The sequence below is a fragment of the Perissodus microlepis genome, chromosome 4, assembly GCF_051167445.1.
Source record: "Perissodus microlepis isolate ML-2025 ecotype Zambia chromosome 4, ASM5116744v1, whole genome shotgun sequence".
Classification (NCBI taxonomy): Eukaryota; Metazoa; Chordata; class Actinopteri; order Cichliformes; family Cichlidae; genus Perissodus; species Perissodus microlepis.
Window position 1 is genome coordinate 2365918 of NC_140464.1, and position 25005 is coordinate 2390922.

The following is a 25005-nucleotide window of genomic DNA, read 5'->3' on the forward strand; positions in this document are numbered from 1 at the left end:
ATATATATATATATATATATATATATATATATACATACACACACCACTTAGTGAACTAAAACTAAATTAAAAAGTAGATCCCTGTATGAAAAACACATTTGAATTAACCCAAAAAGTAAATACTAGATTTTGGAAGATTGTACTTGCTTTTTAGACCACAGACTTTTATACAGTAAACTGAGACGTTTTATCTACTTTATTCTGAAATAATTCTGAATCACCTCTGAACATAATTTTGTTTTTAATTAATCAATCAATCGATCTTACCATACAGATAAATGTAATCTAAATGATTTTATTCTTGTAAAATACTTCCAACTGCAATCTAAATACTTCCGGTTGGACTTCTTTTCAAACTAAAGTAACACAACCATCCACTAGATGGCAGCCTTCTCTAATAAAACACTGATTCACGGACTGTGCTCATGTTTTATGTGCATGAAATGACTTATAATTATTTATTTTTTTGAGGCGTTTATCTTTTGGGCTGTAAAATAAACAAAATCCTGAGGCAGGTTGACGTCAACATTCAATACTTTTATTGTGAAAAATCTTCATACACATCGCCTTAAACTGTACAATCAATAATTTAAAAACAAGAAAGAAAAATGTTCAGCTTGATGTTTAAAGATCATTACCTCTCTCTCACACTCACACACTCACACACACACACACACACACACGCTCAGCAGCTTCAGCCAAAACGACAGGAGTAGTGTTTTACTGGTCATTTTTCTTCTTGTTGTTACAAACAGTCCCACAATCCTCTGTGAACGTTTTTGTGGTTATTCAAATAAAAAAACTGTGGTTGGATGAACAAACACAACAACACACGAGGTTTGTTGTGCTGATGTCGAGAAAATAAAAGCCTCAGAGTGGGAGAAGCTGAAAACCTAAAAATGTTGGCAAAGAGATGAAACCTGATGGTGTGAGTGTTTTTCCATTCATGAACTTCGTAACAAACGTTTAAAATACATGTGAAAACTGCAGGAAAAGAAAAATGCTGAACCACGCTCACAGGCTCCTCATCAGGAGGACATTTTCTTCACTTCCTGCTGTTGTTGTGACTACGAGAGAGTTTCTGCACATTTACTAAAAACCATGTGATCATCACTGCTGATTTCCTTTTATTCAGCTGTGCTTCAAACATAAAAGTTCCTCCAATTATTTACATGTATTTTCCATTGCGTGCAATAGGTCGGCAGCCTTAACATGAAATTTCCCACTCGTGGGACTAATAAAGGTATCTTATCTTATCTTATTCTGGGACTCCATCAGAGCAGCGCCGCATGACTTGCAGATCAGGAATGACCTTATTTATCGCCGCCCGGCCTTTCTGTCAAACAAGCTGACTTTCCTCCCGTTGCTTAAAGGCACCCACCTTCCTGAACCTTCTTCTGACTGGTTAAAGTCTGGACGACTGCTGAGGGGCAGTTTTAAGTACTTGTGAGCTGTGCTGTCTGCAGAAAGGACGGGATGAAGAAATCTGCTTCTCTAAACCTTAATCAGAGCAAAAAGAGGCTGAACTTTGGCTTAACGGGGCTACATTTACATATTGTTGCCTCATTATTAGAACCAATAGACATGTTTGATATAGAAGTCTGGCATTATAACAGAAACATGCAGAGTGCTTTAAATGTAGTTTACAATCCTGCATGAAATGAGGGGTATGTCGAAATTTTTAGGACTGAAAACACAAAAACATTTAAAACGAATCGTCTTAATTCACATTAAAGTTGGTAAAATGATGTCACAGAGAGTGGACATGCCTAATATTGTATCTCAGACTATCTGATTGCACGTGGTAGCCAATCAGAAGAAAGCTGGTTTAAACGGGGAGGAGCTAAATTACTCTGTTTCAGGCAGAGGATGAGCTGAGGGGCTGCACAGAGGCTCGGTTTCAGATAAAGAAGGGTTATTCTGAACTGTGAATCATGCAAAGCTGCTCTGAGGGAGCTGGAAACGAGCTGAACAGGTCAGCTGGAAATCTACGTCATGTTTCTCCTTTAATCAGCGACTCATATCTCCGCAGTTTATCGAGAACTTAAACTCAGACTCTTCTTTATTTGACCTTTCAGGTGACTTGTGCGTTATTTTAGATGAACAGCATTCAGTTCGATCGAGCTTCTACTTTTAGAAGCTTTGCACTAAAACACTTTCAGTGAGAGGCCGAGCACAGATGCTGTTTACTGTGCTGAGATCAGTGACCATTAAACCACCATAAACAAGACTAATCTCATGGTTTGGCTATTCTTAGAGAACATTAGGCTGGTCCTGAGGGTGCTGCTGGAACTACAGTTAATGTGTGTGGTGGAGGAATAATCTGACTCTGGATCAGTGGCGGGCATCATTAAAGGTGAGAAAGGAGACAAAACAAAACCGAGCGGATGGAGAGGGCGCTCCCACCGACCGCCTGAAGAGACGCCACAAAACCTGGAACGAAGCGCAGAGAAAAAACGATCATCTGCAGGATTTTAAGACGAAGGAAAAGAAGGCAGAAGCAGAAACTGAGGAGGAAACAAACCACGCAGCGAGCAGAGAGGAAGAAAGAGACAGAGATGAAGCTCTTCAGAGATCTATGAAAGGAGCATCTATTATTCAGCAGCTATGAATCATGGGACAGCGTGCGGAGGCGGCGGTGCAGATCAGAGGCAGAGAGAAGAAGACCTGCTGCTTTGGTTCCCGTGGGAGATCCAGTCGGAGGAGTTTAAAACGCAGCGACTCGGAAGACTTCACGTGTTCCGGCTCGTTTCTACACGAGCGGCCGCTCGCACACGGAGGCCGCCGCTGCGCTGACAGGAGAACGAGCAGGGCGGGAACACGGACGGCAAACACGAGGCGGACGGTCATTTAATTCCATCCTCGTGGTCGCAGCTTAATTCAATTATCAAGAGCTCGCGTTTAAACGCAGTCTGCTGTGTTTTATTTCAAACATCAGGAAAACCAGCAGCAGACATCCTGAACACACGTCTGTGCTCCAGTCCTCTGAAAGGACCTGCAGCTCGCTCCCACCTGACCCCCTCAGAGTCAGCTGATTTCTGCTGAATGGTTTATTAAAGTTAAAAAGTTTTCCCAGCTGTCACGTGTGGGATACGCGGCCACACGTCTGCTTTTTTCTACATTTTGACACCGCGGTCGTCTTCTAACTCCGACTCCTTCTGGGTCTAAATTATTAACTAATGTAGTTTTTGTCACTCGTGAAAGGACCTGATGGTTGTGACGGAAATGAAGGCGAGATTTTATCTTCAGATTGAGACTCTGAGTGGGCGGAAAACTGATTTGGTCGCAGTTTATCTAAAACACATTATTGATTTTCTCTGAAATGTGACGAAAATCACAGAATAAAAATTGCAAACAGCATAAAAAAGGAAGTTAAGCATCCTGAAATGAAGTGAAACTATTTATGCTTCCACTGAGAGAAAGACTTTTTAGATTTTTAACATCTCCCGATTAATGTTCTGGTCTGTGCGACGTCTCAAAAAGTGAAAAGAGTCGATTAAAATGAAAATGTTCCTGTCGGCTGACATTTTGCTCTGACAGTTGGTCTGCATCAAAGAGAAGTTGGTTATGAAAGACAGCGAGTGACATTCAGAGCGCTCCGATAAACACGGGTCACTGTTTACTATCAATACTGGAAAGTTTCCACTTCAACGCGAGCCTGACCAGCCGCTGTGACTGGTTTCCTGTTTGCCCTCATCAGAACTTCAACTGTCACATCATCTGAACAGCTTCAGAAAGTCTCGGGCGTCGCTGCCTCTCCCCACGAGAGCTCAGGCAAAGACTGAAGCTGAAATAAACGTATGGAAACACCTCAGCAGACAGACGTGCGGGACGCCTGCAGGTACAGCAGAGTCACAGGAGCGCAGTAAGCTAACAGCTGAGGGGACTGTGTGGGTTAAAGATGTGACCGGATGGTTACAATGACTCGCCACCCAATGAAGAGCAGCAGCTGTGCTCGGGTTAAACTCCTGAAAACGGTGAAAATAAAACCAAACATGTTACACAAAGAGCGGGCGCGACGCTCAGCGAAGCCCGAGTGATCGCCGATCCACCAAAATCACCAATCAGCAACCAAAACAGAAACATGTGAGCCAATTATGTCGCAGCAGAGCTTCAGGACCGTTTCAGCTTCACTGCAGCAGACAGACACGCTTCATCACAGTAAATATGATCATTTTAATCGGAAACAGCACACCGATGCTTCAGCGCCGTGCTGGGAAACCGTGTGCACGTGGAAAAGAAAAAGCTGCGTGCTGAGGCTCTCTGCCCACGCGTTCAGATCTGAGCACAAAAACACTGTGGAGATTTCCTCTGTACTACTTCTGGCTCCTAATTAACAGTTTGCAGTTTTCAAATCTGCACGATCGGCTGGTTTTCTTTGTCTTCTATGACTTTAAATTAATTCAATTTGAACTTCTTGCAGTGAAAATCAGAGAAATTCAATGACAGCTGGAACATCTTTCAGCAAAGTTAGTGTGATTTGGGTTTTATTAATCAGTGATCAACTGTGACACTGCAGCCATTAGGGTGACACCATATATTTGCTTCACTTCTTTGTGCTCAATTTAGAGCTTCAGCTGACGATTGATTCATAAAAGAGCGAAAAACCACAAATAATCTGTTTAAAATGCAATAAAACCCCAGAAAAGCAGCATTATTTAATGAAAGAAATCACTCGGTCCCTCGTCTCTGGGTCTCTCAGAATCAGCTGAATTTTTTATGTTCAATAACTTTAGTTTATTTAATGAAGCCAAGCAAAATTTTACCATCACACATGAATATCTTCAGAGTTACAGGCCCTCTAATTATATGGGAAAGGGTCCAAATTTGCAGTTATTCTGCATTTTTTGATCCCTCACAGCTGACAGATATCCATGTGAAACTTCCAGGGCTTAAAAAGATGTTGAAGCTCTGTTAAAAAATGCAAACGAATCGGTTTTAAACCCACTCCAAGCGTCACAGTTTGTGCACGAGTGTGAGGAGACACATGTATAATGTTCTTAATCCACCCTGATGTACTTCAAGATGCGATAACTCTGAAAACATTCAGAATGTGAAGGCTTCATTAAACGTAGCGAAGTTATCGTACGTTGATGTTTTCAGTGAAACCAACACACGGATTAATGGACTGCGGCAGTGTCACTAACTGCTCCGTTACCAACACGCTCATTCAGAGAGTTTGGGTGGAGCATCGCTTCGAGGCGAGTCTGGATCGGCGGCACGTTGTCAGAGAAGCAGCAGGTGAGCGCAGACGAGACTCTGCTGAGTTAGAAAGGTGTGACACGACAGGTGAGGCGTGAAATCTGAAAAGCACGATGACAGGAAGGAGTGGGGAAAAAAATCAAGTCGCTGAAGCTCTCGGGTGAAAAAGAAACCCACTGACACATAACCACACTCCACACTAGAACACCAAATGTGGATCACTCCTCCACTGAAAATAGTCCCAAGCACATTTCCACCCGTCTGAAAAGTTCAGTTTGGGTTTGTACATTTGATTGGCTGACTGTCACATGTGAAATATTGAACAACAAACACATTTTCCTTAAAAAAAAAATGTATATAAAAAGCGTGTTTAAAATAAATTCCTCAGTATAATTCATCACATTTGGCTGCATTTAAACGACAAATGGAGTCCATCAGAAGATCAGAAGATGAAGGGACTGCAAACTAAAAATAGGAAACTCTGAACCTCTGTGGATTTTCTAATTCATGGTTACTGTTGTGCTTTTAGCGATCTATCTGCTGCATGCTCGTTCACTTGGGCTCAAGGCACACTAACAGGTCTGGACTCGGCTCGGGCCGGGTCCTCCAGGGGTTTTTTTGGGGGGTGGGGCCTCTAAACCTCTGTGGATTTATAATATAAAATCACTTTAAAACACGTGTGCTGACAAAAAGCGACTGATCATTTCTAGTGTTTTGATGGTTAGCTTATCAGTCATAGAACAAAAAATAACGGAGGTGTGGACAGAAAAAAGGAAACAGGAAAGGTGTGAAAGTGAAGGCTGCGGTGATGCACAGACACTGAGCGGCGTGCATCACGTAGAGTAACGAAATATGCGTTGGTGAGGGATCTCTGTTCATGTAGTAGCCTCTCCAGCAGGGAGGAGTTTCTGGAGTCTTTTCCTCTTGTTTTAGTGTAAATAAGATCAAAACGTTTGTAGTCACTCTCTAAATTTCCTGAGGCACCATTCGAACCCCTCCCCCTTCACCTGCAAAGAACATTAAACACTTGAAACATGACCTCGTGTAGGTGGGAGGTAGCGCTCATGCATCCCTTTATCCATCATTCCTGCTCTTCGGGTTCAGGGATTTCCTCCAGCTAACGACACCCTGCACATCTGTCTCCTGATCACACGCCCGCTCCAAGCTGCGATCCGGGGAGCGGCGCTTGTTAGGAGATCTTACAGTTGCTGCGGGTGCAGTTCTGCGGCGGGCTCTGCGGCGGACGGATAGACTTGGAGCGCTTCAGGCTGTTGCCTTTGGATCCGCCGGCTGGGTTGGCCAGCGAGTAGGAGCGTCCGTGCATCATGACGGCATTCATTCCGTTGGCCATGGAGAAGGACTTGAGGTGGGACTTGATTGCGACGGGCAGCGGGAGCTTATCAATGAGGTGGACCGGCGTGCAGGACACGATGGCTCTGCAGCAGAGGTCCTGCAGGCTGAAGACTGCAGAGAGGGAGGGGACAGAGACGAGGTTACCGTCAAACATCCGTTAAGGGACAAATGTTAATGTCAGGTTTCAGATAAATGCTTTTTATTACCAATTTATGAACAGATTGTAACAAAACTAAAGAAATTAGACCTCTTTCGACTCTTATTGCCTCGAATAAACTGAGGACTGATTTCTATGTGAAGGACTTGTATGACTCTTGTCTGTCTTCCTCATAGCAGCAGTTTGCTGAGGTTACAGGAGCTGCTGTAAGCTTAGTGATGCTGTGATTCCATCTGCTTTAACCTGACAGGAATAGAACATTCCTCTGAATAAAGCTGTTAATAAAGAAAATAAAAAAAATCAGAAAAGCAGGAGATCTGCAGCTGCTTCGAGGAGCACAGCTCAGACAGCTCGAGCTGCTTCTCTGACACACAGGAGGAAGCTCAGACTGAAAGAGGCGAGTTTCAGCACACTGAGCCCGACTCTGTTCTCTATAAAGTCTCAAAGGACGTGCAGGACATCACTTCCCACTGCTTTATACTGTAATTACACACGAAGGAGACAGAGCGATGACAGGAATGAGCTCAAATTAATTAGTTTGAGAGAGCTTGTGTGGCGATATGACATCCATCTGCTGATGGGCTCCACAGTGCTTCACAGACTCATTTTCTCTTGCTCTCGGCGGTAGTGAAAATCCAGCAGAGTGCAGTTTAACAACCCATCTTTCCTCACTTTGATGACCCCAGCTCCACATCCACCCACCTCTGTTGGGCCTCCAGAACTTCTCCATGCCATGCCTCATGAGGACGATGCGCGACAACTCCGTGAACGACTCGATGACGTTGAAGTTGCACAGCGGGCTCACTTCAAAGAAGGTCATGCCATTCTTCTCGGCGTACGCCCTCGCCTGCTCGGTGGGAACTTGCCGCTTGAAAGCCAGATGTAAACGGTTACCCACGAGGATCCGAGGCACGCCTGGGGCATGCTGGGAGAAAAAAAAAAAAGACAGTTACCTACTGCTGTGAGATGATGTTTGAATTGGATTATTGGTGCTTTTTGCAACTTTAAGTCCCTGAAAGTAAAAAGGGGTTTTGCAAGTTAAGCACAGGACGTCAGCATGCAGCGCGTACCTCTCTCTAATTCATCCCAGTCTGTTCTGCAAACTGAATGAAACATGACTGTAGTGACCGTCACCACTAATCTGTTTCTTCTCAGAGTTTGTTCACTTTTCACACTCAGACCACCCCCAATGACGTCATCTACCTTTGGCATTGGTACAGGTGTTCCACAGGGACCTATTCTTGGACCTCTTTTATTTACCATATTACCGTAATTGTCGGGCTATAAGCCGCTACTTTTTGCACAAGCTTTGAACCCTGCGGCTTTTAGTCAGGTGCGGCTTTTCTATGGATTGTCCATGATTTTTGTCATATCGTAAGACGATTTGTTTTGTTTGTTCCGCTGTTGTACGGCAGGGCGGAAGGGCATGTGATCAGACACACAGTATCGGGGTTCAAGAGTGGTATGTTGGTCACATGTCCATCCACCAGGCAACATAGTGCCGTACAAGTAGCGCGAAAAACAAACTTCAAAGTAGCGCTACGCGTTCAGCAGGAGGCGTGGATGACGAGCGGCGATAAACTTGCGAAAAGCAAGTTATGCCCAACTTCACCGGTGGAATCTGACAGCGTGGAAAAGTGTGAAAACATCCACGATCACCAACGGATTTCGAAGGGCTGGACTGCTGCATGATGGAGAGGAGGACACCGCCACGGCCCTTCTGAGGGTGTTCGACTCCGACACTGACAATGAGGATTTCTTTGGTTTTGAAAGTGACAACGAAGGAGAGAAGCTGAGAGTGGATGACGAAGCCATCCTGAGCCTGTTCGTGTCCGACACTGGAGAAGAGGACTTTGGTGGTTTTAGTGCGCAGGAAGAAGAGAAAGATGGTGGTGAATGACTGACTTTTCCTCTTGTTAAAGCCGTGTCGCTGCACCTGAGCCTAAAAGGTAGGCCGAATCTATTTTTCTGGTGTGCTGTAGGTTATTGTTATGTACTACATTTGTTACTCATTTATGAAGCACAGTACATGTTTCGTACTTGTAATTACCGCTACTTGTACATATACCTAAAAAGTTATGCAAATATGTACCCGTAACTTGTTTTTCAAAATATTAATAAAAGGGGCGTGTCTCCAAACAGCCATCTGTTTCCTGACAATTCCCTTTGTGCATATTGTCTTACATATGATAAGTCAACATTGAAACACCTGCAGCTTTTAGTCAGGTGCGGCTAATGGATGTACAAAACAGGATTTTCCCCTGATTTTAGCTTGTGCGGCTAATATTCAGGTGCGCTTTGTAGTCCGGGAAATACGGTATTTAAAAGTACTCAGCTATTCACGTATATAAAACTTCTATAACTATTTCAGACTCTGGATGGATGTCATTAGTACAGGTGTTACACAGGGAAGTATTCTTGGACCTCTTTTATTTACTAAAAACTCTATTACATCTTTGACTCAAAAACTAATGCACATTTTTACGCAGAGGACACTACGTTATATACCACTGGAGCTTCCCTTATCCTGATGACTGCAAAACTACAGCCTGCTGATACATTAAAGAAATATTTCAGCAAATGTAAATGTGTTCTAAACTACGATAAAACTAATCACATGTTATTGGTGAGGTCACTAAAAACCATAATTTGGTCTATACTCAAACCCTTCATGGTATTAAAATGTAAAAATTTGATTGGTGTAAAGACCTCGGACTCAGAGTCGATACCAGACTGACTCATATGGAACACCTACCAAGAAAACTGAAGATTAAATTGGATTTTGCTAAAGAAATACATCTTTTTTCCCTTTTTTGAGGTTGTAAGATCATTCCACAATCTAAAATTTATCTGGACTTGATTGTGGCGATGATGTTTGTATTCATGTTTGGCACATCCTGTCGCCATCGTCTTTGGGTGTTTTCCACTATTAGAAACACCATCTCATACGCCACTGGCTCTTCCAATGATCCCGCACGATAAATTTGCAACCTACAAATTTCTCTGCGATGGTGATATTATTACTGTACTGTATATGAAGAAGCCAGATGGTCATGCTTAGCAGCACTGCATGATGTTTATTTATAAGACTCTACTTCATCTTACATCTGAGCCCCTGCTGTTGCGTTTAAATATAATAACACTGTCTGCTCACAGGACACTTCTAACATTAGTTGGACGTTTTACTCACACTGAAAACTGGATTTAAATACTTTGCAAACCTATAAGTGAGCAACAAAAACACTATGAAGCAACACTTTGATTTCACTGGAACATGTATTTGTCTTTCTCCTTTTGCACATCCTTTTCTTAAGTGTCGGTGTTCCTTAAAATTAGATCTCAAAACTGACCTGTTAAAATAAAGAATACTACTACTACAGAGAAAAAGAAGAAGAAGGTGGTGATTGGTTCAGTTTGTTAGCTGGACAGCTCAAAACATTATGCTTGAAAATTTTACAATCAAACTGACTCAGGAGTGATAACCATCTTAGAAGGACTCTTTACCATTGTGAGATTATCTCATTTTGCCCTATCGTTGCAAATACAATCAAATTGAAACCTTCTGGGACTTTTCTCTTTAACCACATTTAGTGACAGATGCATCAGATTCATCCTCACAGGCTGATCGTGTCTCGTCTCGCGGCTGAATGTAATTCACAGATTTTCTGCTGGCTGTGCAAATCATGATGTGTGCAATTTAGTAAATCCTCACAGCAGTCACACAGCAGCAGGATTTAAATTTCATAGATGAGGTTATTTGACCAGAACGGTTCTCATTAATCAACAGGAGAAGAAGGACAGAAATGTGAGTTGTTATTACCTCTAATCAGTTTTTAAAAAAGGAAAAATGAGATGAAATGACAACACTGTTGTAAGGAGACAGAAGCACAGCAGAGGATTCAGAAAAAACATGTTTAGACTGTTCGATTATGTGGCAGCATCTGTTGTGCAGTTCTTAAGAATGTGGTCACGGCCAAAAGTTAAAGGCCGTGACTTTTCATTAGACCCGGTGCTTTTTGGTGCAAATAAGACTCAAACGGCAGTGAAATGAACTGTTAAAAGTATTTCCTGTCTTTAATATGTACTGATTTATGTACAGAAGTATTTAAAGCTTCAAACAGGAAATGCTGACTGACTGAGCCAGAACAGAAGCTTGTTTTTGTTTTTCATACCCAGAAGTTGCAAATCCACACAGCACAGGAGCTGATTGGTCTACAATGTTATTATAACTACTCTGGTAGCTGTAGGCATCACAGATTTGGGGGTTTCAGGACTTGCATTAGACGCACTGCAGAAAATCTGAATATTTTAAACTTCTTTTTAAAGCTGAACGTCTATCATTAGGGACCTCCTGCATCATCATCCCTGCACACTTTGCTGTCTTACAGTTTTTTCTTTCCTCTTCTGTTGCTGCAGCATTAGATTTTATCTTTCACTCATCTTGCAGGGATTATCTTAGATTAGTTTAATCTTACACTTAAACTTCGATGCTGAGAAAACATATATGAGTAAGCAGTGAGTTACTTAATACAGCCTTTGTATGTGTGTGTCCTTCCTGATGATTTGGAAACAAAGAGGATGTCCTCTTTGTCTGTGTGTGTGTTGGTATTTTTGGCCTTTGGAATGTGTGTTCCCGTTTGGCCTTTCCTGCTCCACCTCCACAGAATTAAACACTTTTAAGGACAGAAATAAAAACGAGATAGTCGACTCAAGAATCTCTGGAAGGCGAAACATAAACAGATGACAACTGATGACAGTTTGCTGGCTGTAAACTGATTACATTCAAATATTTGATCACCAATTTTCTGCAACAAATGTTGCACCAGATTTGCCTGAATATATGTTTAGATGTTCATATATTATTTTTTATCCTTTTTCCTCTGATGTTCACAGGTTTGTGTTACGGCTTGTTTATAGGAATCTCTATAAAGGACTCGTCCAAGAAAAGCTGCAGTTCCTCTAACGTCCAGCAGAGGCTCCAGCAGTTAGTCAGTCCCCAGAGACTCCCCACAGAAATAAACATGTTTACAGCCTGACACAGAAACGGTTTTGGTCTCTACAGATAATTTCTCCTTCATAACAACAGTACAGGAGGAGAATGTTTTTATAACTCACCTGTTTACATCTGAAATCAAAGTAAGAGCATAAATTAAAACTAAAAAATCATTTTAAACACAGCAGGACATGATGTAGAAAAGAAACCAGGCTCAAAGTGTGTGCAAACTCTTTATGCTAATGCAGAGAATAATTCAGGTGTGGGTCACATGGTCAGACTGGATTCATTAGAAACAAAGCCAAACTCTCAAACGCTCACCTCATCGATCTCTCTGATCCACCTGTCGATGCCGTCGAAGGACCACCTGTTGGTGATGTCATACACCAGCAGGATCCCCTGAAGAGAGACAAACGATGTCAGCGTGCAAACTCCAGCAGCATTTAAATGAATGCAGCTGTTTGATCCTCACCTGAGCTCCGCGGGAGTACGAGCGAAAGATGGTGCAGAACCTCCCCTGTCCCGAGGTGTCCCTGAGGAAAGGCAGCACATTAAACACTCAGGTCTGTGCAGCTGCAAGCAGATAAATCCTTCTTCTGCTTTCGGGGTAAACAGCACAAAGCAGCAGGCTTCAGCCAACAGGACGGAAATCTGAGCAGACTTGTTTTTGGGGGTTTCAGATTCAGCAGAGCCAGCGATGGTCCTCCAAACTGAGGCAAAAACATGCAACTCAATCCCCTTCATCCATCTATCTACAACACTTTCAGCCTGCTCGCGCTCTGACCCAAACCCTCCATGATCTGTCGCAAATGCCACAAATTTATATCAAAATGTGCAACTTGATCAAAGATAAGAGTGCTTTGGTCTTTGGTAGTGAGTCGCTTTAAGTATTTTTTATAAAATGAGTAAACGACTGCACTTTTTCCCACCACTGAAGTGATTTTGAAACCATCTTAAAGAGTGAAAGGTCCCGCCTACTTTGATGGTTTCCTGGTAAAACACTTCTGAGAGCACCAAAGTTTAAATGGGTCACAGAGCTCTGAGGGAACGGGTGTTTGGACAGCTCTCAGGCTTTTTCACAATTGCACTTTAAGTTTTGTGAAGATTTGAGTTTTCCCTTCACTCTGCATTCCAGGGTGATGACATCCACTCCAAGTTCTCTGCCTGGAGATTACTCTGGGGGAAAAAATGTCTTTCCCATTGTTTCACGCCCAGACCCTTCCCCTCCACAAGCACGAGTTAGACATCGACGCACCGGCATTTTTCTCCTCTTTCACCTGATGTTAGAAAGGAGTTACTGTTATGACACAAACCCCAGAATGGAGAGCGTGCCCAACAAAACTTCCACAGGGACGCATTATAAAACAGCTCCCAAACTTCAGCTGGAAATCAGAAGCAAATTTAATGCTTCAATAACAACTACACTGGGGATGAATCCACCTGGTTAAACTATACTCATTATCTAACAAATAACACGGCTGCACTGTGCTAACAGACTGCTCAACGAGCCGATGCTGGCAGGAAGGTCAGCTCCTCATACAGACGCGTCCCCGGGCAAGACGATCAATCCTAAATTGCTCCTGATGCACCGATTTGAAGTGTGAGTGACACAGAACAGGCTCTTAAAAGCAGGGAAGAAAGTGCTGCATTAAGGTGTGTGTGAGCTCTTGAACGTGGCTTGTAGTGCAGAAGCAGTAAAAGTAGAAAAGCATAATAAAACTATCAGTGCATTTACGGCTCCCTGTCATCTAAACATGGGTTCAATATATAAATAAAAGACAGCAAGATGGTAACGACGATGATGGTGGGGGCTTCAGTGTTTAGACCCGGTCTGTGGTCCGACTGGGTCTTTGTTTGCATCTAAACCTGTGACGTTCACTGTATCTCACACATTGCATTTCCAACCCACCACTGTGTGAAAAGTGTCTGTGAGGTAGTTCCTACTACAGCGAGCAGCAGCAGGACTGCACATTCCTACAACTGCATGCACACGGACTTAAAATATGGTAAATCTAAGGACGTCTGAGCCGTGGGCACAAGATAACAATAGACTCGAGGCAGTTTAAATTACATATAATCAGTGCAGACTGTGGGTTTGGCTCAAAATCAGAATCACTTTATAGTTCTGACTGGTTTATTCTCCAACACAGTAACTTATTTATTCAGACACTCTGCAGGTCAGACGTGAGCTCAGCCTGCAGTCTCACAGAGAGCTGTACACGCCAGAGAACTCATGAGGGACAGATTTATGCAAACCGGATTGACACACGGAATGAGAATTAAATCTCTTTTTTCAGGTTTAAAAACCAGCTGCTCCGCTTTTCCAAGCAGCATCAGTCCATCTACGCGCGCTGCCGTCTGAGAGGATCATCTGTTGTGCAGCGTACCAGAAAAGACAAACATTTTCTGGCTTCTTTACGCCTGCATACCTCCAACTTCACGAATCGCATCCTTACTGAAGTGCTTCTAAAAAATCCCAAATGTTTATAAAACAGCTGCATGCTGATGGTTTTCCCAAGGAAAATAGTCCCTGTGCTTGTTGGGGACTATTTTCAGCAGCAGATTAATCCACGTCTGGTGCTCCGGTGAGCACTCGTGGCACCAGGGCTTGAGTCACAGTAAACTAATGAGGGGACATGTAAACAATGGACAACATGGAGCCTCGTGGCTCAGAATAACAAACTGATTCTTGTTAGGTGAAACTATTTCATGTTGTCCTTTTGGTCTTATCGTGGATTTGATGGTAATAATAATCCCAGAAGTTTTCAGTATCTGCTGTTTTCCAACCCAGAGACTCAGAGGAGCCCGAGTCACCACACAGGAAAAAAAAGGACGCCGAGGATGAAGGAAAAAAAAAAAAAAAAGAGCGAGAGGAAGAGGAAGAGGGGGATATTGACACTGTAAAACAGCGAGGAGAGGAGGCGAGACTGAGGCAGCAAAATAAAGATCCTGCATCACGCAGCTGCCTTCAAACTTCTTTCTTCACACAGAAGACGAGGCGTCGGTTCCCCCCTCAGGAGTCGAATTCCTTGCCCTACTTCCACCCAACAGGCCTCGCCTAGCACTGCAGTGTCTTCACAGACAAATACGTGAATCTGCTGCGACTCCACAGATACAGGATTACTTCACCGACACGACAGCGTGCAAAGAGACCGTGCACGTGCACCTTGCAGCTTTAAAATCATGGCAGTTATGAAAGCTGTGAGCTGAAAGTACGGGCACGTGACAGAAGGGCTGAGACACGGAAGATGATAAAAAAAACTCAGCGTGGGAAACAGATCTGACTGTAGTGCCAGTAAAGGCCGTCTTCATTGCAGTGAGATTCCTCTTTATCTTCAGAAACATCTACTGGACTATCTACTGGCAGGTGGAGGTGCTGTTTACTTCCTCCTTCCAAGGAAATGACTTCACCTGTATGGGAGTTGATGCGAGCTGGTTTCCTCCTGAACTGCTTCTCTCCTGGAGGCTGCTAGCTATTCATTGGCTTTGGTTTGATTGTGCAGCTTCGCGTTAGCGCCCGTTCACCCGTTCTCTGTTTCTGTGCTGTTGTAAACAAAGCGAGGTGGAAGACGGTTCTGCAGTACTTTGACACAGAGGCTGTAATCCAGTCCACTTATGACTGACCCACTCTCTGTACAGGCGTGATGATGCTAGCCACACAGCGTGTGATGCTTTGCATGGTGTGGAGTGCCACAGACGACTCACAGTTTGTACAGTTGATGTTTGGCCTCGTCCCTGCTGTTGTAAGTTTAGAGTCTTTACTTTCAGACTCATCATTAAAGTCTGTTTTTACTCCAGTTTAAACTTAATCTGTTTAATATATTCTTCTTCTATTTGTTCATTTTTACGAATTTAAAAACATTCCCTTAAATGTTAATCTGCCTTTGCTCCCCTCACTTTGGCTCATCTCCTGTTGCTTTTAAACGTGCTACATAAACAGTAACTGAGTCACATGCCTCACTTCTTCTCTTTATTCCCTCCAACTCTGTGTTCAGACTTAGAGATAATAAAACTGTTTTTCCAAACACAGAAAACAGAAATAGGAAGGGAAGAAAAAAAACTGCTATCAATAAAAACTTTTCCCATTCCTCACTAAACCAAAGGCATGCCCCATTTCTGCTTTAATGTGACCAAACTCTGGCTTCAGGCCACAGACACATACTGCAGGATTTTAGAGTGGATGCAAGAAAAAAATACAAAAATAAACCCGTGTCCTTACCACAGCTCCAGCTTCACTCTCCTGCCGTCCAGGAGAATAGTGGTGGTTTTGTAGTCGATACCTGGACAAGAAGAGAGCGAGAGATGGACATTAGGGAGATAGAAGCACAGAAAACGATAAAAATCAATCAAGTACAATACTCAGTCAGAGAGAGGCTGGAGGAAGTGACTCATCATCACCATGAACACTTGAAACAAGACGCAGACGACCGTGACGTTCTTTAAAAATGTCCCAACTACGTGTTTAGGAACGATAACAAACACAACGCCGCTCTTTCATTGCTCTGATTCTATATCTAAACAGTGTATTTCATATGGCTTCAGTTGCATAACAGAAAATATCAACTCCTAAATAAGTCATTATAATAATAATATAATCAGGTGGCAGTTTAACGCTTTGCTGTGCTGCCAAGAGGATCAAAAAAGTCATTAAAACCATTAACGTTGGGATAAACTGATCCTTCTGATCCTACGTTTTAGCCATTACACCTTCATCCGTCCATCACAAAATGCCGTGACAAACTTTTGCGTGTGACCTGTAACGAGCCTTTACACGCCGCGTTTACCGTTTAGCCATTGTGATGGAGGCGGACTGTGGCGCGGCGCCACACACAGCTAACAGCTCGTTCTGTTCTGTCCTTGTTGTTCAGCTCTGCTCTGACAAACCTGTCAGACCGCTACACCTGCCACCCCACCGCGCCACGTCTGGACATGTTCCTGAGGTTTGCACCGAGCCTGCTTCCACCTGAGGCCTCACAGGTGAGCCACTGAATAATCTGATTCTCACCTCTGATAAGATGTTTATCTTATCGCTCAACAGGTTCTCGTGTCACTAAATGGTTTTTGTGTTTTTATCCTGGAGTCTAATTAGCTTTGCATGATTCACAGCTTAAAATAATCCTGACTAAAGACTGACCACAGACTGTGGACTGGATTAAGATCAGGGATGTTTCCTGACTGTGGATCTATAAGGTTTATTTGATAATGAAAGTTCTCACTTCAGAGACCGCCACCAAACCTCTCCTGGAAGAAGTTATTTGTGTTTGGTATGTTCAGCCTTTAAAAAGCAGAAGCACACAAACGGATCAGCCTCTGATAAGAAGGGTGAACACTGTAAATAAGGACTCTTTGTTTCTCAGTAAAACTCTTTGAAACTCATGAAATTCTCATGAACGTTCTTCACTGTACCACAGAAACATGTAAAAGTATTCACACAGACAAGTCCTGCGTTACATTCCCACAGTTTCACTTTTCCTCGCTGCCCTTTAAGGCAAAGCTCAGCGAATCTTCAATCCACAGCCATTATTAACACTAACGAAAGAGACAATAGCTCTATCAAATGTTACTGTGTCAGCCTCCGGCGGTTAGCAGGACCACATTACTAAGATCTTCCAATTTTCCTGGCAACATCAAGCTGCTGCCGGGCTAAAGTGCTGAGCTCAGGCTGGCCTAATTGAATCGGAGCGAGTGCAGGGCTTCGTAGCGAGCGCTTCCTTTCCCCTCATATCCAGGGCGCACTCAGGACATCTCAGATAATCAATAGCTTCTCTAATGTCTCAGCTGAAAACTGCTTCTATTCTGGGAACGGACTCACTTTGTGGGAGAGACGTGTGAAGCTTCAGGCTTTCAGCTTTTGCTCAGACCGCGTCGAAGAGGCTTTGACATGGTCGCAAATTAGAGCGCCTCATCTAAAAGCGCTGCGCAGTTAAACTCTTTCCACCAGAAACTAAACACAAGCCGACGTGCTGCAGAGACTGCTCCTGTCTCATTCACAAGTCCAACACAATGAAAATGCAGTTTGATGCATCATGTTTCAGTTTAATGCGCACTTCCATCTGTCATTTATAAAACCGCCTGCAGACATATCACATTACCAGCACTGACCATACTGCAGGAAAAACACTGATGGACCAGCTGCGCAGTTCATCAGCTGCTTTCACCTGAACCTTCTTCCTTTTTACACCATCAGAGAGTGATCGTAAATACTGCATCTCCCAGCATCTGAGGAATCGTGCCACAGGACGAAGCTGCCTGTTGGCACTCAGCAGCATCACGGAGACCCTCCCTCAGTTCGTGTGTGTGTTTGGAGATGGGTACACTTCAGCCTCTCTAAGCCAGATTAAATGTTTCACTGCAACAGCTGTAGGTGATAAAACCCTGGCTGTGACGGGGGTCCTCTCCTCCACTTGATCCCTTCACTTCCAGCCAGTTTGAAAAACAGAAGTTTCCCAGAAACAACAACAGTGAGCATAAAAATAAATAAATAAATAAATCAGACAAACTCCAAGTCCACTGTGGACTGAAGCTGGTGGAGTCTGCTCTGCTGGCTCAGTGTGAGCTCGGTGTAGCAGCACATAAACCAGTTCTCCACCTGCTAGTTGGAGATTCTCCCCATCTTACAGATCAGAACTGCCCTCGCCAGCTGCAGTCGATGCCCGTCCTATTACAGGACTGGGAACTAATTAACACGGAGGACCACCACGCCAGCAGCATGCACTGAAGAACAGACGCCTACCCTGGTATATATCATAACTGTTTCTACCATCAGAGAGGAAACAGCTTTGAGGTTTTGGACCAACTTCTTAGAGAAGGAAGCAGTTTTTGCATTAAAAAACAAAAACAACAAAAAAAATCCACTCAGGACTGTTGCTAGCTGATCAGATGATAGATGAAATGTTTGTTGCTGCCCTGCTGTCAGGCCAGCTCCTAAACAGTCTGTAAAAGAGGAAGCAGCCCCATTTGATGAGAGGAAGATCAAAAGAATTCAAAGAGCTTCATTAAATATGGAGTGCAGAGTGGATCGCAGCTTCGATGGGGATGTTTGTGCCGACGGAAGCGCTGCTATTGATTTCTATCCCTCTGGCAAAGGCAGGCTAGAGTGCCTGCGAGGACCCTGAATATTTCAGAAGGGAAAATCAGGACAGAAGGACAGATTTTGATTGGATAACGCTGTCCTCAGGCTGTGATTAGCTGGCTGTCGGGTTTGGGGGTGCCAGCTGGATAGACCGGTCTGTCACATTTCCTGCTCTGTCATTAGAGTTTGTTTGTTCTATCGATCACAAATCAGACGTCCATCAACGGCACAGAAGATACAAAGTCTGCGATGCACGAGAAGACGGCGACTGTTTTCATTATCAAACCGATTATAGATCGAACAGTTCACAAACCCACCGTTTCATCCATACCTCGACCTTCTTCTCTGGTGAGGATAACTGGAGTTCACAAATCTATGCATGTGTTCATGCTGAGGGTCTCTACAAACAATCCTTATGAACTGAATGATAACAAGGAATAATAAGGAATTAGGGTTTAACCTTTTTTTAAACTTATTCTCGTTCAAACAAAGCAGAAGACAGAAGGTCACAACAGTGACGAGCACATTAAAACCAGATCTGGGAATTTCCAAACATCTGAGGATAAATGAAGTAAATCTTTTTATTCATCAAAATGACTTCCATCCTTGCTGGATGTCATTAGTCTAATTTCTTTGAACTATATCCCAGTGATGCTGGAAGAACTGCGTTTAAGCCGACCAGCCAGAAAGAGGAGGCTGTTCCAGCGTTTAGGAGCCTCAAAAGCAGCTAGACGAGTTAACCTGATGATCAGACTGCTGGAACACGGTCTCAGAGAGTCTGCTTTGCAGGCTCGAGCCGTGTCGGGTAATTAACGACATTTTAAAATTATTTCACTTTGAGGCAATAAAGAGAAGCAAAACATGGCTGACGTTAGTTCTAGTTAGCGGCACAGCTGCTGTGCATTAATAATTTCTAAGAGGATTTCAAATAATTTCCCCTGATCTGAGATATGCTTCATGGCTGATAACAGCAGGCTTTAGCAGAGAAGACAATTAAAAAAAGCTGAAAAGACATCTCAGTGCATCAGTTAGACAAATGAGGCTCTTAAACCTTTCTTATTTCAGTGCACAACAATGAAATATCCCCCAAGGACTCGACCAAGCTCAGCCCTCCATTGTGTTGTTATTATGATGGACTGGTTCACTTGACAGCATCACCGCTGCTGCTTGCAGGCCGGCTCATTCTCTTCCTCCTTATCTTCTAAAGTGACGGCGGGTTTAGCGCGAGGAACAAAGAACTGGAAGGTAAATGAAAAGTTGAAGCTGGACTAACAGACTGACACAGTGCCGGAGACGCACTCTCACCGGGTAATTAATCATAATTAATGTTCGTTTCCATCTGAAGCTTTAAAGCATTTTGATGGTCGTGATTTTTTAAATGTAAAAGTTTGTCACTTTGTCTGTTTTTAAAGGTGGTTTAAAGCTTTTATAGCACCTATATTAACAGAACAGGCTGTCGTCAGCTGGATTCATACTAGTTTACTCCTCCAGTCTCCATCTGCTCCACTCTGTGTGCGAGGAGGTGCACTCGCAGTGAGACTGAGAGCCGTGAAACTAATGAGGCCAAAAATAACAACAGGGATACTCTCACACTGAGATGAGTGCATTTTTCACTTTACTTGTTATCATTTATTTCATTAATAAACATCAAGTTGACTCTAATGACAAAAACATGGCTCCCATTTTCTTCTTCTTCTGACTGTGAAATACCACCTTATTGAATGTACCCTGGTACTGAATTGGTGTCTGCAGATACTGAAGCAAAGCCACTGGCATTGTATCGGAAACAGAATAAATTGGATCAGTGCACCAACTATGCATACGCCCCAGGTGGCGCTCTTCAAAGAAGGATAACAGGAATGACTGCTCAGCCCTCAGCTGACCATGTCCACAAAAAGTGTAATACCTTGATTACAGACGGACAGCTGGAGACCCGACGGCTGAGCGCTCCTTCCCGCTATAAAGACCACCGGTTGGGTCACGTGAATAGTTGGTGAAAGTCTGCGTGGCTACAAATAACAGCCAGGCACGCGCACGGTCACCGTCTGACGATGGTCCCAAAGTCAAACGAACACTGCAGCATCACTGAGAGTTAAAAACTGTCTAAATTCTTTCATCTTTAATAAAATGATCAGCGTTGCTGCTTTACCAGGTGTAACTATTAAGTTTAACATCCAAGCATCCATGAAAACAGAATTTATTACATTTAACGGAGTTAGACGTTAGCGGAAGTTAGCTCGCTAGTTTCGCTAGTTACCTAAACATGATGTAGCATGTTCTGACAGAGATTTCTGAAAAAATTTAAACCTACAGCTTTGCTATCACTTCCAACATAAATGAAGACTGAAAACTAAACAGCAGTGACGTTTGTAGGGTTACTGAAGTTGGGCTAGCTGGTATATAATGCTGTGCTACGTGATCGCTAGCTACACAGCTATGTTAGCATAACATAAACAGTGAAGCTGGAGGATGAACGCTAACTTTTTTCCACTCGATAAAAGTTAACGTGAAGGTTCCTGATGGTTAGAGACAAATGCAATCGCATGGCAGGATGCTGTAAACGGACCAAACTTCAGTCAGGAGAACAACTGAGATAATCCATCCACAATACGAGGTTAGTCATTAATATACTGCAACAACATGGGAACAGAGCAGCTGTGATAGAATACAGCATTAATGAATCAATGGTACAGAAGTGGAGGAAGCAAGAAGAATGAGTTGAATAAAGTTTGATTTATCTGACTGCTTTGTTTTGCTTAATGTGTCTTATAATCTCGTGCACCTTGTGGTCCGAAAAATACGTATTTGACTTTTTTATTTGGCACACTGCAGTTTAATGTTGCAAAGCACCTCTTTTTAACTTCAGTGGATATTATACATGGTTAACTCAGGATATGTCAGCCAGTTTCCACTGGAAATGCCTTTTGGTTAAACTTTCAGCAAGGAATTTGCATTTGCACTGTTAAATGTTTATATAACTTTAATGCACATAAAAAACAGCTGCTTGTTTAAGTGAAAATAAATGGATGTTTTTTTTGCACTAGTAAAGTTGTGGAGTTGTATTTTGTCTCGCATCAATTATATCGTCAGTTATATCGTTATCACAAATTTTCAAATATATATCATGATATATATTTTTGGCCATATCGCCCTGCTCTAGCTGCACTATTCTCTTGATCATTGCCACTCAGACAAAACCTTGACATCACTGCTGCTATACGTAGAAGAAGTCGAAACCAGGAGCAAAGAAATCACAGTTTTCCCCCCAAAAAAGTCTCGTCTATTGCAACATCCACCTCTGTATGATCCGTGCTTCTGTTATTAAATATGATTAAAGTCACGGCAAAAAAAACCCACACTTGTAAACATGCCTGTCTTCACCACACGAAGCATGTGTCGAAGGGTACAAAACATAAAAGGTGCACGAATGGCCAAAATGACACCAAAGTGTGCCTTGTGGCAGTGACAAGGATGAAAAAGGTGAGTATAACAGGCGCCACTGTCATGACCTTAACTTCATCCCAGGTTACGTTCTGTGAGTTTCTGTTTAAAGACTCCTGGTTTCCACTGACTCGTCTGACAGTATGCTGTAAGTGCAACAGAGAGTTAGGAATACATTTTATACATGAAACCTGTTCAGTTATATTTTACTAATGCCATCGGATGAAGCTGTGCAGCAAAGTTCCAGCTGAAAATGCTTCCCACTGTGTCGGGAATTTGCATGTATGCTGTTGGTGATGAATGAGTCATAAAAATGTTTTCATGTTTAGTCTGTTTCACACTTCTGGAGCTGCAGTTAGTTGATCAGAGATCTATTAGAGAGACATTTATTTCAGTTACACCTCACTGAACTCCTACACTGAAGGTGAGACCTTCTGACCTCCATAGCAGCTCAAAAACAGCTGATGTTGTTAAACTAAAACACGGCCTGCTCTGTTTTTTCCCCCCACAGTTGGCCGCCGCTGAAGGTGTTTAGGAATAAGAAGAGGAACTACGCTCACTCAATAATAACCTGTTTTTACACTGACATCAGAGAAAGCATTGTTTATCCACTATGTGCAACAACAATGCACACACACATCCATGACCGCCTGACTCACTGCTGTGTTGTGAAGTTCAGTGTATGTGAATGTGTCATTGTACGCTCTCCACAGCAGCAGCGGTGGTGGCGTGCGCAGCTTGTATGTTCAGGACTTCAGTGATGAGCCAGCAGGAGCCCGATCAGCTGAGGTGGGAGTGACTCACCACTACTGTAAGCGTAAGGGGACTCTGCAGATCCATCCTGCAGGCTGTCCAGGATCTCGCCTTTGCCCACGTCGCTGTCTCCTACCAGGAGGAACTTCAGCAGGTAGTCGTAGCTTTTCACTGGGCTGCCCTGGCTGCCCATCCTGTCTCACATGGAGGTCGAGGGAGTAGTCTCCAAGAAGCTGAAGGGGAAACCAAACAGCACCCTTACGCGTTGCTATTCCCTGATACACAGTCTGTTATGCCATGAATGTCCCACATGCGGGTCTGGGAGTCTTTGTTTTGCCTGTTAACAGTCTTCTAAACTGTAGGTAGTTTAATTTCAGGCAAAGAAAAAAAAATAGGAAAAAGGGGGTCACAGTCTCAGAGGAATGTCCTGTTTGGCTGCCAAAAATGTGGTTGTGGAAAGTAAAACATTGTTAAAGATAAGAGCAATAATAGTTTTGGGAGGGAGGAAAAACTGCCACTGACAACTTAAAATTATGTTAAAAAAAGAACAAAAGACTTTTCTTTGCGAGATTAAAGATTAAAGCACATATTTAAAGTGTAACTGGAGCTGTGGAATGATTGTTGTAGTTGCAAGAAAATATGATTACTGTCTGCACTTACTTTAAACTAAGTCTAGCAGCTGTTGCTTATTTTTAAAGCAGATATTTTTGGTGATACATCAAACTCCCAAACCTGGAGGGTGTCTTTTTGTTGTCATTTCAGCGCAGCTTTCCGGCTAACAACAGGCTAGCCCCAGCCCCGCTAGCTAGCTTAGCTATTATCCCTGCTGCTGCTATCCCAGACTGCTAAAACAGTAATCATATAACGACACCAAAGCGCTAATTTTAGCCATGCACAGGTTTAGCTTATTGAATAACTTTCTACAGAATAAAACAACAATATTGCTTTGTAACAGGCAGCTAACCGCGGCTGGGCTTCAGCTGGAGTCTGAGTGATTTCAGGCCGCCTGGATGTCTTTCTTCAGACCGAGATGACAAAGATTCCAGTAACTTCACTGTAATCCAGAAAATTCCCACATCTGTAGCGGAATCAAAAGGCCGCGGAGCATCTACGTCCAGTCCAAATCTCTGTGAGTGATCTCAGTCCGTGCTGTTTCCATTTTTCTCCATTATCCTCAGTCATAACCACACATGAAGTCCCTCAGTGCTGCTCGGCGGATACAGCGACGACTGACCGAGTTCAGCGCTGACAGATCCGTGCTCTCTGCTGTCCCCGCCCACCTACAACATCGCCCCGCCCATTGGGTCCGCGCCGACACGAGCCGCGGCTTCCATTGGACAATGGAAATACCCATCAAAGCGTGCTGTCAACGCCGCGCAGATGGCGCTGAGGGAGAATGTGCACAACAAAGATGATTCATTTCTCTGTGAGTGTAAACAGAACAAAGGCAGAAAATTCTCATCACGTGGGATAAACTGGATCAAATCAAAGCTGCGCCCCATCAGTGAGAAAAACAGAAAAATAACCGAGGAAACAAGCAGAGGGGAAAGAAGGACGAGAAATAAATACATGCATAAACGGTATACTTCTGTATTCTTTTCAGTGCGTGCAGACTGCAGTATGAAAAATAAATCGATAGGAAAATGAATACGAACGAAATTAGGTTAAAGAGTAAAAAATTATATAAACAAATATATGAATGCATAAATAACACCATACCACTTACTTATTTATGTATTAATATTTTCTCTTCATTCCACCACTTATTTCTTTGTTTATTCAGTTCAGCATGTACGAAAACTATAAAGAGAAGATATATAAGATATTTTTAATAGAAAGTTTTTTGTTTTTTTTACAAAGTGGAAGGTGGAATATTATATAGATTCAAGATTCTTTATTTCTCACATGCATAGTCATACAAGTACAACACACAGTGAAATGTGTCTGATAAGAACAGACACTACCACTAGATATTTAAAGTATTATATTATTTATTGTGTATTTATTGTGTTTTGTTACTTAGAATAGAAAATC

At 43.0% G+C, this 25005-nt stretch overlaps 1 protein-coding gene across 2 annotated transcripts; it reads right to left on the reverse strand.

Moving 5' to 3' along the window:
- Positions 1-516: 516 nt before the first annotated feature.
- On the reverse strand, positions 517-24215 carry LOC146387999 (ras-related protein Rab-40C). 2 transcript variants are annotated; one of them, XM_084925069.1, is made up of 7 exons: positions 23936-24215; positions 23023-23204; positions 15925-15985; positions 12178-12238; positions 12027-12104; positions 7415-7637; positions 517-6666 (listed from the first exon to the last, which is right to left on the reverse strand). In XM_084925069.1, exons 2-7 carry the CDS (start codon positions 23162-23164, stop codon positions 6392-6394), a joined length of 840 nt encoding a protein of 279 aa, XP_084781195.1. In that variant the 5' UTR covers positions 23165-23204; positions 23936-24215; the 3' UTR covers positions 517-6391. The 2 variants fall into 2 exon arrangements, with proteins under 2 accessions (XP_084781195.1, XP_084781194.1); XM_084925068.1 differs by having other exon boundaries at positions 23023-24215.
- Between the last annotated feature and the right edge of the window lie 790 nt (positions 24216-25005).

Excerpts from the sequence above, each read along its gene's own strand:
- LOC146387999 (XM_084925069.1), bottom strand. The coding sequence starts at position 23,164 with ATGGGCAGCCAGGGCAGCCCAGTGAAAAGCTACGACTACCTGCTGAAG. Across the intron at positions 12,239-15,924 it reads AGAGTGAAGCTGGAGCTGTG|GGACACCTCGGGACAGGGGA; the intron begins GTAAGGACACGG and ends GCCTTTCCTCAG. Across the intron at positions 12,105-12,177 it reads CGTACTCCCGCGGAGCTCAG|GGGATCCTGCTGGTGTATGA; the intron begins GTGAGGATCAAA and ends GTCTCTCTTCAG.